This window comes from Geospiza fortis, unplaced genomic scaffold, assembly GCF_000277835.1.
Source record: "Geospiza fortis unplaced genomic scaffold, GeoFor_1.0 scaffold23, whole genome shotgun sequence".
In the NCBI taxonomy this organism is placed as follows: domain Eukaryota; kingdom Metazoa; phylum Chordata; class Aves; order Passeriformes; family Thraupidae; genus Geospiza; species Geospiza fortis.
The window spans coordinates 9,374,810-9,390,015 of record NW_005054303.1 but is presented as its reverse complement, the minus strand read 5'-3'; the positions used below and the strand labels follow the sequence as shown (position 1 = coordinate 9,390,015).

Here is a 15,206-nt window from a genome sequence, read left to right as displayed (position 1 = left end):
GCCAAGTCACTTATGACAATCAGGCTTGATCACCTTAGCCTCTAAATTAAACCAAGTATTTCACATATACATGTGCCAAGTATTCCTAAAGGAGGGTCTAGTGACAAGTGAGAAGAGATATTTACACATACATGCTTGAAAATAATTTTATTTCATTGAGGGAAGTACATACAAGAACTTATTTAGGCCTAAGAAAATAGATGATTTTTAAAATGCTTGCCTAAGGCAAAACTTATCCTTTAGTTACATAGCAAGAAAACAGCCTTAAAGAAGCAATACTTCTATTGTGTCTTCCATCTACCCAGAATATTTGCATTTTTATATGCCCTTGTCTTTGTGTGTTTCAGATTATGGCTGTGATATGGATGAAGATGATGGCTATTAGCTCCATTTACTTCCAGGGGACATGGACTGTGTCTTGTTCTCAGCAAATCTTCTGTCTTCAAGCTGTATGAATAGTGAAAGAAGCTGTCTATGGTCAGCAAATGTAATCGAACAATCCTGACTTTTGTAAAGTGAATTCAAGGTTGGCATTGGGTCTGGTCAGTTTACATTGACCCCATACCCAGCAATAACCAGTTTGGATTCCTACTTGAATTTATTTTTATTTTGGTGGATCATAGTTGGAGAATTAAATTAATGAGAGTAATGTTTCCAGAGAACAAAAGAAAAGAGACAAAACAGACTGTGCATGAAGCCTGTGTTGCTGAAAGCAGCACATCTCTTATTTATGTGACTGCTTTTAGGCATACTGCTGAAAGGGAGCAGGTTGAAGGACAGGGCCTGTTGATTTTTTGAGTACAGGAATATTAGTCAGTCTCATCATGCTACAAGTGACAGAAGGAAATGTTTCCAACCTGGATTGTGAATGTGACCATGTTGCTGTATACGAGTTCCCTTACCCAACCCTGTCAAAAGCTAATGACAAGTTATATATTTGCAGAGCAGTACTGGTTTTCTGAAACAGAGTAAATACTTCTTTATATTAGAAAATTCATAGATTTCTTAAAATATCTGGCAGTAGAAGGCAATGAAGAATTGTCCTCCACTGTGAGTCCGGTGTGGTTTTTGTGGAAGGAGGGAGAACACCTGGGTTGGATAGGAAGTGCAGGGAGCAAGGAGGCAAAGATGCTGTGCTTATGAGCTGTTGCTGGGCATCCTTAGGGAAAGCCAGGTCTTCTTTAGGCTGGTGTTGCTGCAGGAGAGTCACTCAGGCCATCTCTGTGGAGCTGCTCTTGCCTGACTTAGAGTGAAGGTCTGCTCCCAAGAGCTGCTGGTCTCTAAAACCAGTTGAAAGAAAGAGAAAGCTGAGCTTTTTAATAAATAAGCTAGCATCTGCTTTGACTGAATTTAATTTAATGTAATTTGTTTAGCATTCACTGGGTAAATTAAAGGTCACCATGCAGCAGCCTGACTTTCATGGCTCAAATCCCATCCTTGAACAGTCGTTGCTATGTGAATAAAGCTGGAGCTCCAGCCCTGTGTGCCCTGAAATGTCAGCAGGCAGGTCCTCTGTCACAGATAGATCAGTTCTGGCAGTGCCATGAGAGCAGGGGTCAGGAGTGGAGCCCCTGTGGGCAGATCCCACCCTGGTGCCTCTGACCTGCCTTCCCCTGGCACTGCTGGCCTGAGGCTCTCGGCTCCGTGGGAAATGCACTGCACTCTGGATCACACTCTGGATGTCTGCAGCTGATGTTTCCATCTCTCTCCCTTATCTGGTGACAATCATGAAAACTGTAGTGCTGCAGGCTTCTCTTAACACCAGGGAAAGATGGATATTTTATCTTACCAGCACAGTTTCTGTTCAGCTGTGTCTCCTGGTCGGGTCTTCCTACCTTTTTTCAGGAGCGCTCGTTACTAAAGCACCATCCATCCTCTTGCTACAGAGATTGGCTCGTGGCAGGAAGAGAAGCTGCTTCAGGATGCTTTGCCAGACAGGGTGATGATGGTGCTCACATCTGAGGTCATCACCAAAGAGGAGAAAGGCCACACAGCCTTCCATACTTCCATTCTTCTCTGTCCCTCTTGGTAGCTCGCATAAGATGGATCATGCAAGTCGAGCAAGAGTGAGTGCTTTTTTTAGGAGCAGACTTGACACTATTTGGCTGGTAAATGGTTTGGTGGGTTGTATCTGTGAGGGATTTTTGAGCCCTGTATAAGAGTATTTCTGTAATGACTTCTTAGAAGCAGAACTTGGTAACAAAATTGGTGTGGTAAGGCTACTGGAAGGAATAGCTCTTCTGAATCAGATTCCAGTTATTTAGTTTACAGCACTTAAGTGGAAAGAAGAGATTCCTTATAATTCTTAGGAGGAAAGATGGCATTTTCACTGAAAAGCTATAGATTTTTTTTCTGACATTTTATAAATACTGCACAGAAACTGATACTGAGGAGATAAACCTTTCTACCTCTCTTTTATCTACACCATAAAATAGAAGTATGCTATAAGCAGACAGTTTTCTAAAAAGTGGTTTGTTTTATCAAAGTTTGTGCTCTGCAAGTCTTTGAGACCGTTGAGTTTGATTGTTTGGGTTTGAATTAATCTTCCATAGCACTGCTACAAATATACTCTCAGTATATTCTCAAGACTTGGGTTTTATTCCAAGGTACACAGTATTCTCTATGCAGGAAATAAACATGCATAAATAAACATGTGTATGACTCATGTAGGTCGAGTGCTTTTCTCAAATGCAAGATGTTGGCTCTTAAAGAAACCTCTAAAATGGGCTAAGATGGATATTGCTGAGGGTCTTTCCTCCAGTCTCCTGCTTTGTTCCCCCAAAGGATACCAAACCTGCTGCCAGGGTGGTGGGGGTGGTGTGTGTGAGAGCTGAGAGCCCACCCAAATAACTGCAGCTAGGAAATTTGAATTTCAGTAGTACATTGTGTTGCTGAGAACATTGTTTTGTGCACTGCAAGTAGAGGGTTGCTGTTTTTGAATGCTCTCATGATTTGATTAGGAAAGGCCATCAGGCAATCTGCTGGAAGAGCAAGGGAAAAAAAAAAGACCTACAATTCCATAGCATCTCAGCATTGCTGGTGAAGTTAATGGCATGGCTTCTGTACAGGATTCCTAAAGAAAGGATATTGGATAGGCAGACTTCACTCTGAGCTTCTTAAGCTATAGTGGTTATGTACATTTTTAATTTATTGGTGACTTACCGGGATTTTTGTAACGTTCATTCCTTCTTCATTTAACTAAGCTCAGGAAATGTAAACAGATTTGAACATGCTAGTTTCTGTTTTTATAGCTAGTCATTAAAATGTAAAAGGATTAACACTGCATTAACTCTGTTTACTACTGTTGGTATATCTGGACAATTTGTTGTGTATAAGTAAGCCTGAATTCACTTGGAGTAATTTGGATCCTGCTTTTCTCAGGATTCTGATTATGATGTAAAGAGCTTATAAGGCTTCAACATTTGGTATTCTTAGATCATCTTCCTTGAAGCCACACAAGCTGAGTATCATTGGGTTTGTTGCAGAAAGCACATCTCTTGCTGCAAGTCACTTTGCTTGACAGGCAGAATTCTCCAGCTGTTGCATCCAGCTTGTCTGCCATGCAGCCTTTTAACACTCTGGTACTGTGGGAGTAGAAAAAGAAATAAGGAAAATAATGGGCTTCTTCACTGTGCTGAGTGCATTTTCAGTGTCTTAATCATCTGTGACATTTCTTTAAAATCAGTGTGTTCAGTACAGCAACTTTTAAATGGTGCCAGACAGCCTTGTCTTGAGGGTTCAACATGTTCATCAAAAAAGTCTTTGCCATCCTGATGACTTGTTTGTGTTCTTTGGATTGCATTGAAACCCCAGTTGCAGATGTGTACAGTTAGAGTTTGCCTAATAAATGTTCTGTTTCTTATTTTTGTGTTGAATCCTTGTATTCAGTTCAGTTAGTGCCAAGAAAATGAAACCTTTTTGATGTATGCATATGTACCATCCTTCCACAACCACGAGTCATGTTAAACTTTTTTACTGTAATATATTTGCTGTAAATAAAAAATAAAACCTTTACATAGCCCATCTGTTACTATGATGCTCTCTTGATGATTTCTGATTTTTCTGTCTTAGTTCTTAAAAATGTTCAGTTTTGATTGCTGCATGATTGGTTGGTTGTGGCCAAAATTTGTCATTTAGGGCTTTCTTTTGTCTCTAAAATGGAAGATACAGCAATCAGGCAAGTGTTTTTTACAAGATACTGTTCCACTGATAGATGTAGATGCTTTCTGTAAAGTGCATAACATTAACGAGGCTTTTCCACTAAGCTGTATAATTAACTGACTGTGGGAACAATATATGGTGTGTGTGTGTATTTAGTGGAACTGTTCCAGTGCTTGTTTCTCAAAGTTGTATCTTGATAAATAAGGTGTGTGCTGAGTTAAAAATCATGTTATTTTATCAACATCTGGCTGCCACAGTTTGGAGACAAAAATCCACATCTGCCCTTTGTACAGATGGGTGTTTGCTCCTTTTAGTTTTTGCTGGAAAAAGAGGTACTACTGGATCCTCAGGAGGATCTCCTGCAAAGTTTTAGCATATAAAAGTATGATTAACAGTGGATTTGATAAGGCAGTATGTGTCATTCCAGCCTTTCACTGTGTTCCCATAGTGTGATCAAGGCACACTTCTGCTCTCTTTGACGTTGGGATGTTTTTATCTGAATTTCTCTTCAGCTGTTCCAGCCATTTCCACTGGGAGTTGGGAACTTCTCCAGCAGTGTCCATCACAGCTGCCCTCTCCCTGCTAACAACTGAGCTGTTAAAAAGTACTGACCACCTTGGCCTCTTCTTTCTGCTCTTCCCAAGCTGCACAGCTCTTGGCTTTGTCCTCACATTTTTCTCTTCTGTCCCACTCCAGCCTTTCATAACCAAAACCATTCTGTCCCCACAGCTGCATTCATCAAATATGCCTCCTTTAATGGTCTCAGAAGTTAAATAATGCTAATAAAGCTGAAATCTTACAAGGCTTTCTGTTACCTTCATTTGTCACCAGTAGGTCATAGCACATTTGTTCTTATGCTCGTGTTTTGTAATACAGAAGAGGCTGTTGCAGTTTTCTACTCCTGTCTCCTCTATAAGAAGAGTTACAGCACATTATTCAGGTTGGTTTTTTTTGCCCACCCTGATACCTGGCAGTGATCTTGGTGAGTGGTGGTTGTTTAACAAAAGGAGTTAAGTACAGGAGAAAGGAGGCTCAGTGAGAATTCAGGACTTAGGGCATAACAAATTTACTTGGTGGGTTGCTTTGTTGTAATTATTTTTTTCTTACAGGGCCTGTTGTGCATTCTCATGGAAATTAGGGAGGCACATACAGTTCATAAAAATGCAAAATGAAATTCCCTTCTTGCTATGGGACTCCAGGAGCACAGGATTTAACAACTTGTAGCCTGAACTGTACATTTGTTATTGTGTGGGAGGGCAGTAAGTCAGCCAGTACTGGGCACAGGGATGGCAATCACTGTGTTATCCATTTCTATTGCCAAATTGCAGCAAGAATGCTTTCTCAGTGCTCTCAGTGCTCCTAGTAAAGTTTCTCAAGTCTTTAAAAGCAGAAAAATACAGCAAATTAAAGGAATTTGAACAGAGCAATGAAAAGAAACGGCGCCAGCACTCTGATTTCCAGGTAATTTTTCTTCAGAGCTCTTCTGTGGGAAAAGTAGAAGGGATTTGTACACAGAGACTAAGAGGGGCAAAAGCTGCATCTTGGCAGCAGCAGAGGTGAGGCACTGTTGTCCCCTTTCCACACAAGAGTTACAGACTCTTCTGGTTCATGGTGTATCCTCCATGATATGCATCATTTATAGCCTGAGCAGCCCACTGGAGGGTATTGAAAGAGGCAGGACACCAAGCCAGATGAGGTGATTTCACCAGAAATGGTGAGCTATCATTGTTTCTCAAGTGAAAAAAAAAATTAATTATTTAGAATGAGTTTAGGGGTTGTAGTTTGATGTTAAGGAGAAAAGCTGCATTAAAACCAGAAAGATGAGGGAATATTCTTTGTAATGATGTGCACTGGACTGTGCAATGAGCAGTGAGCAGGAGGCAGGAAGAGCTTTGCTGGTTTACGTCACTCCAGGATCTGTGCTGTTACCAGCAGTCTCTAGAGGTGGTAGCAGTAGTGAAGGAGGGGATAGAAGTGCTCTGGGGTAAAACCAGAGTACTGTGGGTAAAACCAGTCCTGGTGTAAAACCAGATAACGTGCTACATCTTCTTTGCCAAGCCATGCCTAGTTAAACAGCAAAGAGGAGTTATCTGTTCTGCTGCTTTCAATATAAATGGGGATGGCTGAGCTTGTCAGAACTTTCTAGGTGGTCACAGCCTTACTCTGAGGTGGATGTGTTGTAATTGAATAACAGTTCTTCAGCATAGCATCATGTCTGGGAAACAGATTAATCCTTGTTTTGGCTGTGATTCCTGCCCATGCTCTGGGAGCTCAGCAGAGGAGAGTCCAACACACACCAGCATATTCAGGTAAGATTCATGGCTTGGCATGGCATAAAATACAGCTAAAGGAAATGTTTTCAAAACTCTACTCACTGCTTTCAAGCAAACTCTTAGGCAAGGCCACTGAGAAATTGTTAGTTACTGCTGCATGGTGCATTAAATCAGGAGGACCTACATAAGCTCTGAGGTCTCCAACAGCAAATCAGCACAATGTGAATCACTGTGTTTTCCTTCTGGGCCATCAGGCACCACGAGGAAGAGTCTGAGTGTGTTTTCTGCCTGTGGTAAGATGAATGATCTTTCATCTTGTTCATCTTCCCAGTATAATTTATGATGGTTCAGAGTTGCTGGCTGCACTGCATGAATAAGATGCCATCTGAAAAACTTTTGGCCAGGGCTCTTGGCACGTGTGCAAGTGTGGACTTTGTGATCTCCCCTGGCCTCGTGGTGGGCAGAAGGTCTCTGTCAGTAGGGGTAGTGCCAGCCCTGAAAAGCTGCCCCAGGTATTGTCACTGCCTGGGGATGTGGCACAGAGTGAAGGGGGCTGCACCAAAGGGGGGATGTGACAGTACCTCAGTTAGAAGATTACAAATTTCGTGTGAGTGGGGAGAACCATTGCACTAATCACTGTGCAGGGAGGTAATTTGGGGGTCCCAAGGGCTGCATTCAGCCCATTGATCAGTCCCATCTGTTAATCTACCACAGCAGGTATGAAGCTCAGAAGGAGATAAGCAATTAAGGCCATCTGTGACACCTCAAGTGAAGATCAGCAGTAGGCAGGATGAAGACTCAGCCATTACAGGACTTAGCAGAGCTTTGGAAGGCAGGCTGTAGCTCTGCCAGTTAATTTCAAGCTTACTTTCACAGTTGGGCTTAGCTGTCATTAAATTCTTGGATATATCTTAGGTTGATTGGGCCATAGTGTGACTTACTATCCAAGAAAGTGCTTTGGGGGGGTTTGGGGTGGGATGTATGTTTTTTTTAAGTTCCTCCCTCTATTGTCATATTTTGCAAGGACCATGCTGAGGATTGCAGATTTCCTCCTGAGCAGAGTCCTTGGTGCTCAGCAGGAGTAAGCAATAACTACTGAGGAGCAGAGATCTTAAAGGAGACAAAAAGCAGGGGAAAGCAGCACAAACAGAGAATGATGGTGAAACATGAAGTGTGAAAGTATCAGTTGGTCCAGGTATCAGAGGCAGGGATGTCCCACATCAGAGGTGAAGAAGCGAGCAGCAAGTGGAGGAGACCTGTTCTGGTAAGGTGTGACCTGAAACTCCTCCTCATTTCAGCTCTGAGATGGGCTCTTTGTGCCCTAATACTGCTGAGGGGGGTGGTGGAACCATCTCAGATGGCTCTCCCCGACTTCCCTTACTCCTTGCCATTAATTGCTCACAGGGGCATGAACCCAGTTTGTTCTCCTCCTGCTGGGGATCACAGCCAGATCCTGGAAAGAGCAGTGCTGTCCCTTGGGGTTTGGCCCAGCCTCTGCTCTGAGTCTGGCTGATCACTGTCCCTGATGATCTCACCATGATTTCTCATCCCTTGTTCAATTTCTGAGTAACTCAGGGACGTGAATGTGAGGGCTGAGGGAATCTAGAACCATCAAGGGATTTTGGCAAGGGCACGTAGACCCTGAGCAGAAATGTTGACTGCCTTTCTCTGTAATGTACCAGTCACTGGTATTTTTGGAAGGATGCTGAGAAATAGTTCCTGGAAATGTTGCTTTCAGTTGCTGTGTGTTAGGCAAATATCATGAGAATAGGAATTGCATTATTTGTACAAGGAATATTCAAGGGGCTGAAGTGTTCAGTCACTTTAATTAGCCATGGGAGTGAACATCATCAGCTTTCTGTGGAAGAACAGCAGATTGTTACCATTGTCTTTCTAAATACCTGTCCTGTTTTCCCCTTTGTATATTTCATTATAAAATAAAATATTAAAGCTTTAAAGCTCTTCATTAGCTAGCAGATGGTTTTGCAAGTCACTTTAATGAGATTAAGAAAACTTTAATGGCAAACATTTAAAGTTGTGTTCAGATAGACTATTGCCATTGGAAAAATCTAGTGAATGTTTTCTTCATGTTTTTGACAGAACTTGGCACCAGATTATGTTCTAGGAAATAGAAAGGGATGATTTACACCAACCAGTTCCCTCCCAAGTGTGGTTCTACATCAGTGTAACATTGCTGAGTCCCACAGTCACGTGCTGATTTACAGAGCTGCAAGGGGGGAGGAAAATATCATTAACTTGATGCAGTTCAGGAGAAATAGTACATTTCTTGTATATTCACCTCATTCCCTTGCTGCAGTCAAGGCATTTTTTGGGAAGCTTAGAGGCAGCCCCCTGACAGGCAGTGCAGCAGTGTGCCAACTCCCTCTGGACATCTCTGGCTGTCAGCACCAGCAGCCTGTGGGGATGAGATAAATGAGGCTGGAAAACCCTGAGACCCTGTCCATGAAAACCTGGCCTTCTTATCCCACTCTGGCTGAATTTCCTGAGGCATAAGATACTTGTGCTGAAAGCAGGTAGGAACATGGTTGACAAAAAACCCTTTCAAGGCCTTGATGGTTCTTCCAGTTCTGTATTTGTCTCTTGAGCAACCTGTGCCACGTTTTTAGGCGGTGTGAGCTGCCTTATAGGAATATGTTCACATCCACAACACCCAGTCCATGACAAGAGGGGTTTCTATCCCTTTAAACATGTGAGTTCTTGTTTGTGGTGTTGTGAGCAGCTGCTGGCTCTCAGACCTGCTTCCTCCCAGGGCTGGTTTAGGCTGTGCAGGGTCTCAGCCTCATGGGAGCAGGGAGAGGGGAGTGTGTGCTGATTCATTTGCACAGCCAGAGGATCCACTGTCCATGCACATACTGAGAGATGAATCATGCTTCACAAAAGCAATAAAAAAATGCCTCCTAAATGAGTAATTGCCTGGCTACCTCCTTAGGCTGTCCAACCCTTTGTTCTTCCCCTGCTCTGCTGACCATGTCACACCTGGCCAAGCTTCAGTGTCAGCTTTTTGCATTGCTGGAGACCTTTGTCCTTCAGGTTTTTCTAGATCTGGCTGATCTGATCTCAAAAGGGTTTTTTTTCAGATTTGGAAGAGCCTCACAGCTAAGCACAGGTCGTCAAGGAAATCCTTCTCCTTTCTCTCCAGATAGAGTGTGCAGGATCAGCGAGACACCAGCAAGAAATAACATCTCTAATGTATGTAGGAGCTGTAGTGATAGACTTGTTAGAAATGCCCTGACCAATGCATAGAAGGGAAAACAGGACAGTTTGCTGCGATATTAACACTCAGCAGAGGAGAATTTCTCTACTTATGAGCCCTGAGGAAAATAAGAGTTGGTCTGAAAAGCCCTGTGAGCTTCAAAGACTTGTCATGAAGTTTCCTTCCTCAAAAAGCAACATTTCCCTGCTAGCTGCTCAGGAGGAGCTTGGGAAGTGGAGATCAGGGTGAACTGCCCTTCAGGATCCCAGTAGTGAAGGGATGTATCAAGGGAAGCACCAGCTCTTCATCTTCTCCCCTGCTCTGTGATATTAATACCAAATAGGAAGCATCCTGTGTCATTTTGTCACCATCCCTGCAGTCATCCCCATTAGCTCCTGAGCAGCTCTTTGGTAACACAGACCCTTGTCATGTTTTGCTGCTTTCTCTGTCCAACAGGGGGTATTTCTGTGGAGCCCTGTCCTGACAGAAGGGTTACTTGCCAAGAGAAACACAATCCCTCCCTTTGCCAAGGACAGGTGAGAAGCATCTCTGCCCCCTGCAGCAGATGCCCTACAGAATGAGGGTTTCTCTCAGCCCTGGCATACAGCCTTCAATGGCCACTGGGCTGATGAGCAGCAAATTGCCACCCACAGCTCTGTGATCCCTACAGAATTCCAGTCAACCCACTCCTGACAGCTCTGCCAGGCTTGGCACTGCAGAGGTTGCAGCTTCCAACTCTCAGATTGCAGTGCTGAGTGTGGTGGCCAAGGGGACAAAGGGGCAGGAAGGAGCCCTGCATTCAGGTGGGTGAAGAAACACCTTTGCAGTTGGGAAGGTTTCCATGCCAGGGTGTTCTGGGAAGAAGCAGACCTGTGTCTCCATGGTCACACAAAAGCATACAGGGACTCATGTTCTTGCTCTGTTTTGACTGTGCACCATTGATGTGGCCTTTTTATCACACTGGCTTCCAAATTCACCATTCTGTGCTCTCAGGTGTGGCAGTGCCAGCCACACCCACAGATATACATATGGCAGCTACTCTCTAGGAACAATTTCCTTCATTTAAAGCCATCCATCTTAGCTTGGTGACTCCCTGGGCTGCCTGTTTATCTCCACTGAATGTAAAGGAATTGCTGGTGAGTTGTTGGGACAGAGTGTCGATCTTGTAGGCACCAGGAATGAGGTGAGGAAATCCCATTCCCACCTGCCTCACCTTTCCTTTATAGTCCTGATTGTTCTGAGGAAAGGAGAGGCTGGAGTGCCTCCCTTCCACTATTAACCAGCCACAAAACAAAACAAAAGAGCTTTTAATGTATAGCCAGGCTGACTAGTCATTGTAAAATGTTGCACCATAAATATCTCAGATTAATAATTTGTTTGTTTTCCCCTCCACAATAGGCAGGGGGAGCATTCATGAGGCTGCTAAGCAATGCTCATTGCAGCTAAATTTGGCATTTAGAACGTGCTCATGAGACAGGCATCACAAAAACTTTGTGAGGAATGAAGACAATGTGAAATGTCTGAAGCACATGCAGAATAAATTGCAGCTGGCCCGTTTGCCTTGCACATTTATTGATGCTGCTGCTGGCTCCTTCCTCTGGCAGTTCCCACACTGAAGCTTTATTACTCAAGTTGTGTCACATCCTGGTGTCTGTGCTTGTTTAATGTGGGCTCCATCAGTGAAATCTGAAGTTCATGTGTGCCAAGTTAAGCCACATCCTGAATGCTGTGGGTCTCCTCCTGTCCCTTGGCTCACTGCTGTGGTGCCTGGGTCCATGTGCTGCAGCTTGGACTCATCAGGAGCCTCCAGGGAGATCCTCAGGATGTTCTGATCCCTCCAGAAGTGACTGCTTCGTCTGCCCCTGGAACTCTTTTTTAAATGATGCTTCACCTGAAAGATCTCATTGTTTTCAGGCACACCAGAGTGATGGGGAAGGGAAAGGGGAGTCAGTGCCATTCCCTGGGCCGGGGGGTCACTGAAGGGCAGGGCAGGTACCTGAGGCTCCAGGAAACCCTTGATCCCACAGAGAACAAGCTGTCCTCATTTCAGTGGAGTAAAACAACAGGATGTCTCCTGGCAGCAGGAAGGGACTGAGTTTCTGAGTAAAAGATAAAGTTTTCAGGTCGCCTAGAAGGCTTCAAAGCTGTGCTATGGGCGCATGTGGAGGGTTCTCCTTTCCACAGTGAGGTGTGTCATGGGGTCAGCTGGCAGGGGTGGCCTAAGGCACAGGGTAACTCCCAGGAATGAGGGACGTGGTTCCCATGGCAAGCTAGGGATGCTGGATGCCCATATTTTTTTTTTAATTTAATTGCTCCCTGGATTTTACAAACAGATTTGTGATGGTGCTGCTTGAGTAAATAACTGCTGTTATTGGCACTTTGCTTCACCTGGCTTGGGTGAACCAAGCATGGATGAAGGCACCTGTGTAACCCTACAGCTGATCTCTCCCTGGAGCTGGGCAAACCTGTGAGCAGGGCTCCAGGGCAGGAATCCCAGTGCAACACCTTCCCAGGGTAATGGGGGATTCCTGTGGGTTGTGGCAGAGCTCTGGCTGCAGGTTTGTGAGAGGCCATCAGCAAAATCAACAAAAACAAACGAAGTTCATTTCCTCCCCAAACAGCTCTCTGGAAGAGCTGTGCCTGTGATGGTGAGGATGAGTTCCCTGCCACGTTTGTGACTGTGGAGAGCAGAGGAAGGTGTGAGCCGCCCTGGAAAGTGGCAGGCAGGTGCAGGAGCCCTGGCTCTGGCTGGATGGGCAGCATCCAAGTGAACCAAAGGTGTGAAAATCTGTGGGGAGACTCATCCCAGACCTTTGTATCACATGGAAGCTCTCATCATCTTGTGCTTTCTTTTTACATGGCTGTTGGGATTTGAGACTTTCCCCTGCTGTTTAGGACTGCTCAGTTATAGGGGGAAAACAGGACTCAGTTCCCTCAGGAAGGACAATTGGTCCTTCCAAGGACCAATCCAAGTTGGAAGGACCAATCCAACTAGGACAATTCAAGTTCTACATAATGCTAATATTTCTTTTATAATTCATGTGTGCATTTGTTTATGAAGTGAACACATTAGAGCCTTATCAAGGCTATCATCTGGGTCTCCCTTGACACATAACCCCAAACTCTACCCCTGCAGCCAATGACCCTCATTCCAATATCCCCTCTCCTCCTTCCTCTCCTCCCCAGACATCCACATGGAGAACATTTGCTCCTTTGCTTCCCTCTGGGTATTTCAATTGCAGCATGCAGCATGTCTGGATTGACCCTGGGGCTCCTCACTGGTGCTGCAGAGCTGGGGCCTGGATGTGCTGCTGTGGGAGAGGAGTTTTCCCAGTTTTCAGCTCCTGTCCCAGGAGAGTCGGGCTGGGGAGGCTGCCAGGGAGAGATGCAGAAGCCCCAGGATGTTTCCTGCTGCTGGAGTGTTCTCTTTTGTGCAGAAAGACAGCTGCTGTGTTTGCTGCCCCCAGCTAAAGCTGTTTGGATAGCTACAGACTGCATTTCTAAATGGGCAGTTTTTATCCACTTTTTAACACTAAACTCAGGCCCAGGGCAAAGCTGCTGTAGAAATTCCCATGGGAAATAGTGCAGAGTCAGAAATGGGAGAGTCTTAAAGCTCCTCACAGTGTTTTCTAGAGCAGCACTGGAAAGGGATGGCATGTCAGCCCTAAACTGAGATTTCCTGTAATTTGTCAGTTTTCACAATTATACAATTATTAAAATGAGAATTTTCTCCATGTTTTTCCTTTGCATTTGCTGGATGCCATGAATCAGAAAGTGGCTGGAACAGTTATCTTGCTCCAATGTAATTTGATTCTCTTCCCCCAACCCCCTTAGTATTTGATGAGAAACCTTTGTATTTTCATGCTTTAATACAATCTGGCACATAATTACAAATGACTCATAGATAATCTTGGTCATGGAGCTCTCTGAAATTAGATGATAATTTAGACTGGAATTTCTGTAGAAAGAACGAAGGAAAAGACAATTATAATTATTCTAATCAAGATATCTTTTTCTTTGCCTGGGGTATTGCTCTGTGAACTGCCAGAAGCCTGAAAGTATTTAGACCATTTCTGCTGCTTGCTGTTTCCCAGGCAAACACTGCTGAGCACCTCAGAGCTGCCTTGCTGTGAAATTCCCAAAAATGCTCCTGACAGAGAGGAGAAGATGGGATGTGCAGGGGCAGGACCACAGAGCTGAGAGCTGATGGGGTTTGAGTGGGGCAGCCACTAAAAGGTTCTGGGTGAGGAGCTTTGTGCAAACCCTGGGGCATCCTGCTGGAGGGACTGGATCCTGAGGGGCAGCAAGAGGGCATTTGGTGATATCCACCTCTGATTCTCAGAGCAGCTGGCAGAAAGGAGGGCTGGGTGTTCCTGGTTGCATCCCTGGATCTTATGCTTCTTCCCTTCCTGAGCTTTGGTGCTGGTTCAGAAGCTCCCAGTCACCTGCTGGGCTGTGGGCACAGTTCAACAAGGCCAAGTGCAAGGTGCTGCACGTGGGTCAGGACAATCCCGGGGACAAATTCAGTCTGGGCAGAGAATGGACAGAGAGCGGCCCCGAGGAGAAGGATTTGGGGTCATGGTTGGCAAGAAGCTCACTGTGACCCAGCAGCGTGTGCTCCCAGCCCAGAAGGGCAATCATGAACTGGGCTGGATCAAGAGCAGTGTGGGCAGCAGGGTGAGGGGGAGCTCTGCCCTGCTCTGCTCTGCTGTGGTGGGACCCCACCTGCAGCACTGGGCCCAGCTCTGGAGTGCTCTGTCCTGGGCTGACTATATGATGCTTTTATCCCCAATTGTCTGTTCTGTTTATGCTGAATAATAAGTTTTGCACCTTTAAGGCTTGTTCTAAAGAGTGAGGGGGGAGAGAAGAAGCTGCAGTTTGTTTCAGAGCTCTCCTCTGTTTTAGTTAGTTTAGCTAGCTGAGGCAAAGAAGTTCCCTGGACTGTGGGGTTTTTTTTCCCCTTTCTTTGGAGCTGTTTAAACCTGCTCTGGACTGAACACCAGCAGAGCACCCAGAGCTCCTCCTGAGGCCCACCGGGCCGGGCCTGGGCCGCGGCATTTCCAGCACTGAGGGGCTGATGAGAGACTGAGTGAGCTGAGCTGCAACCCGGGGAGGGGACTATCTCAGTTTGTCATCTCTTTTGGAGCAGCAAGGGGTTTTATTGTTTAATATTGTTTATTGTTTAATAAACAGGGTTTTTTCCACTTTTCTCCAAGGAGGTATTTTCTCCTGGACCGTTGTGGGGAGGGGCCGATTGAATCTGCTTTCCTAGAGGAGCCCCTTTGGGGGTTCTCTCCAAAATTTGCCCTGAACCAGGACAGTGCCCCAACACAAGAAGGACATGGAGCTGTTGGAGCAAGTCCAGAGGAGGTGATGCTCAGAGGGCTGAGGCACCTCAGCTGATGGAGACAGGCTGGGAGAGCTGGGACTGTCCAGCCTGCAGAAGAGCAGGCACTGAGCTGAGCTGAGCTTACAGCACCCTAAAGGGGCTTCAAGAGAGCTGGAGAGGAACCTTTCATAAGGGCATCTTGATAGGATGAGAGGGAATGGATTTAAAC

General features: G+C 45.2%; 1 protein-coding gene across 1 annotated transcript in view; it reads left to right on the top strand.

Moving 5' to 3' along the window:
* BRF1 (BRF1 RNA polymerase III transcription initiation factor subunit) overlaps positions 1–4,023 on the top strand; it is a 172,412-nt gene extending 168,389 nt beyond the window's left edge. Inside the window, exon 18 of the mRNA XM_005417931.3 lies at positions 348–4,023. Within this exon, the coding sequence (XP_005417988.1) occupies positions 348–385 (38 nt within the window). The 3' untranslated portion in view covers positions 386–4,023. The remainder of the gene's footprint in view (positions 1–347) is intronic.
* The last annotated feature ends 11,183 nt before the right edge of the window (positions 4,024–15,206 follow it).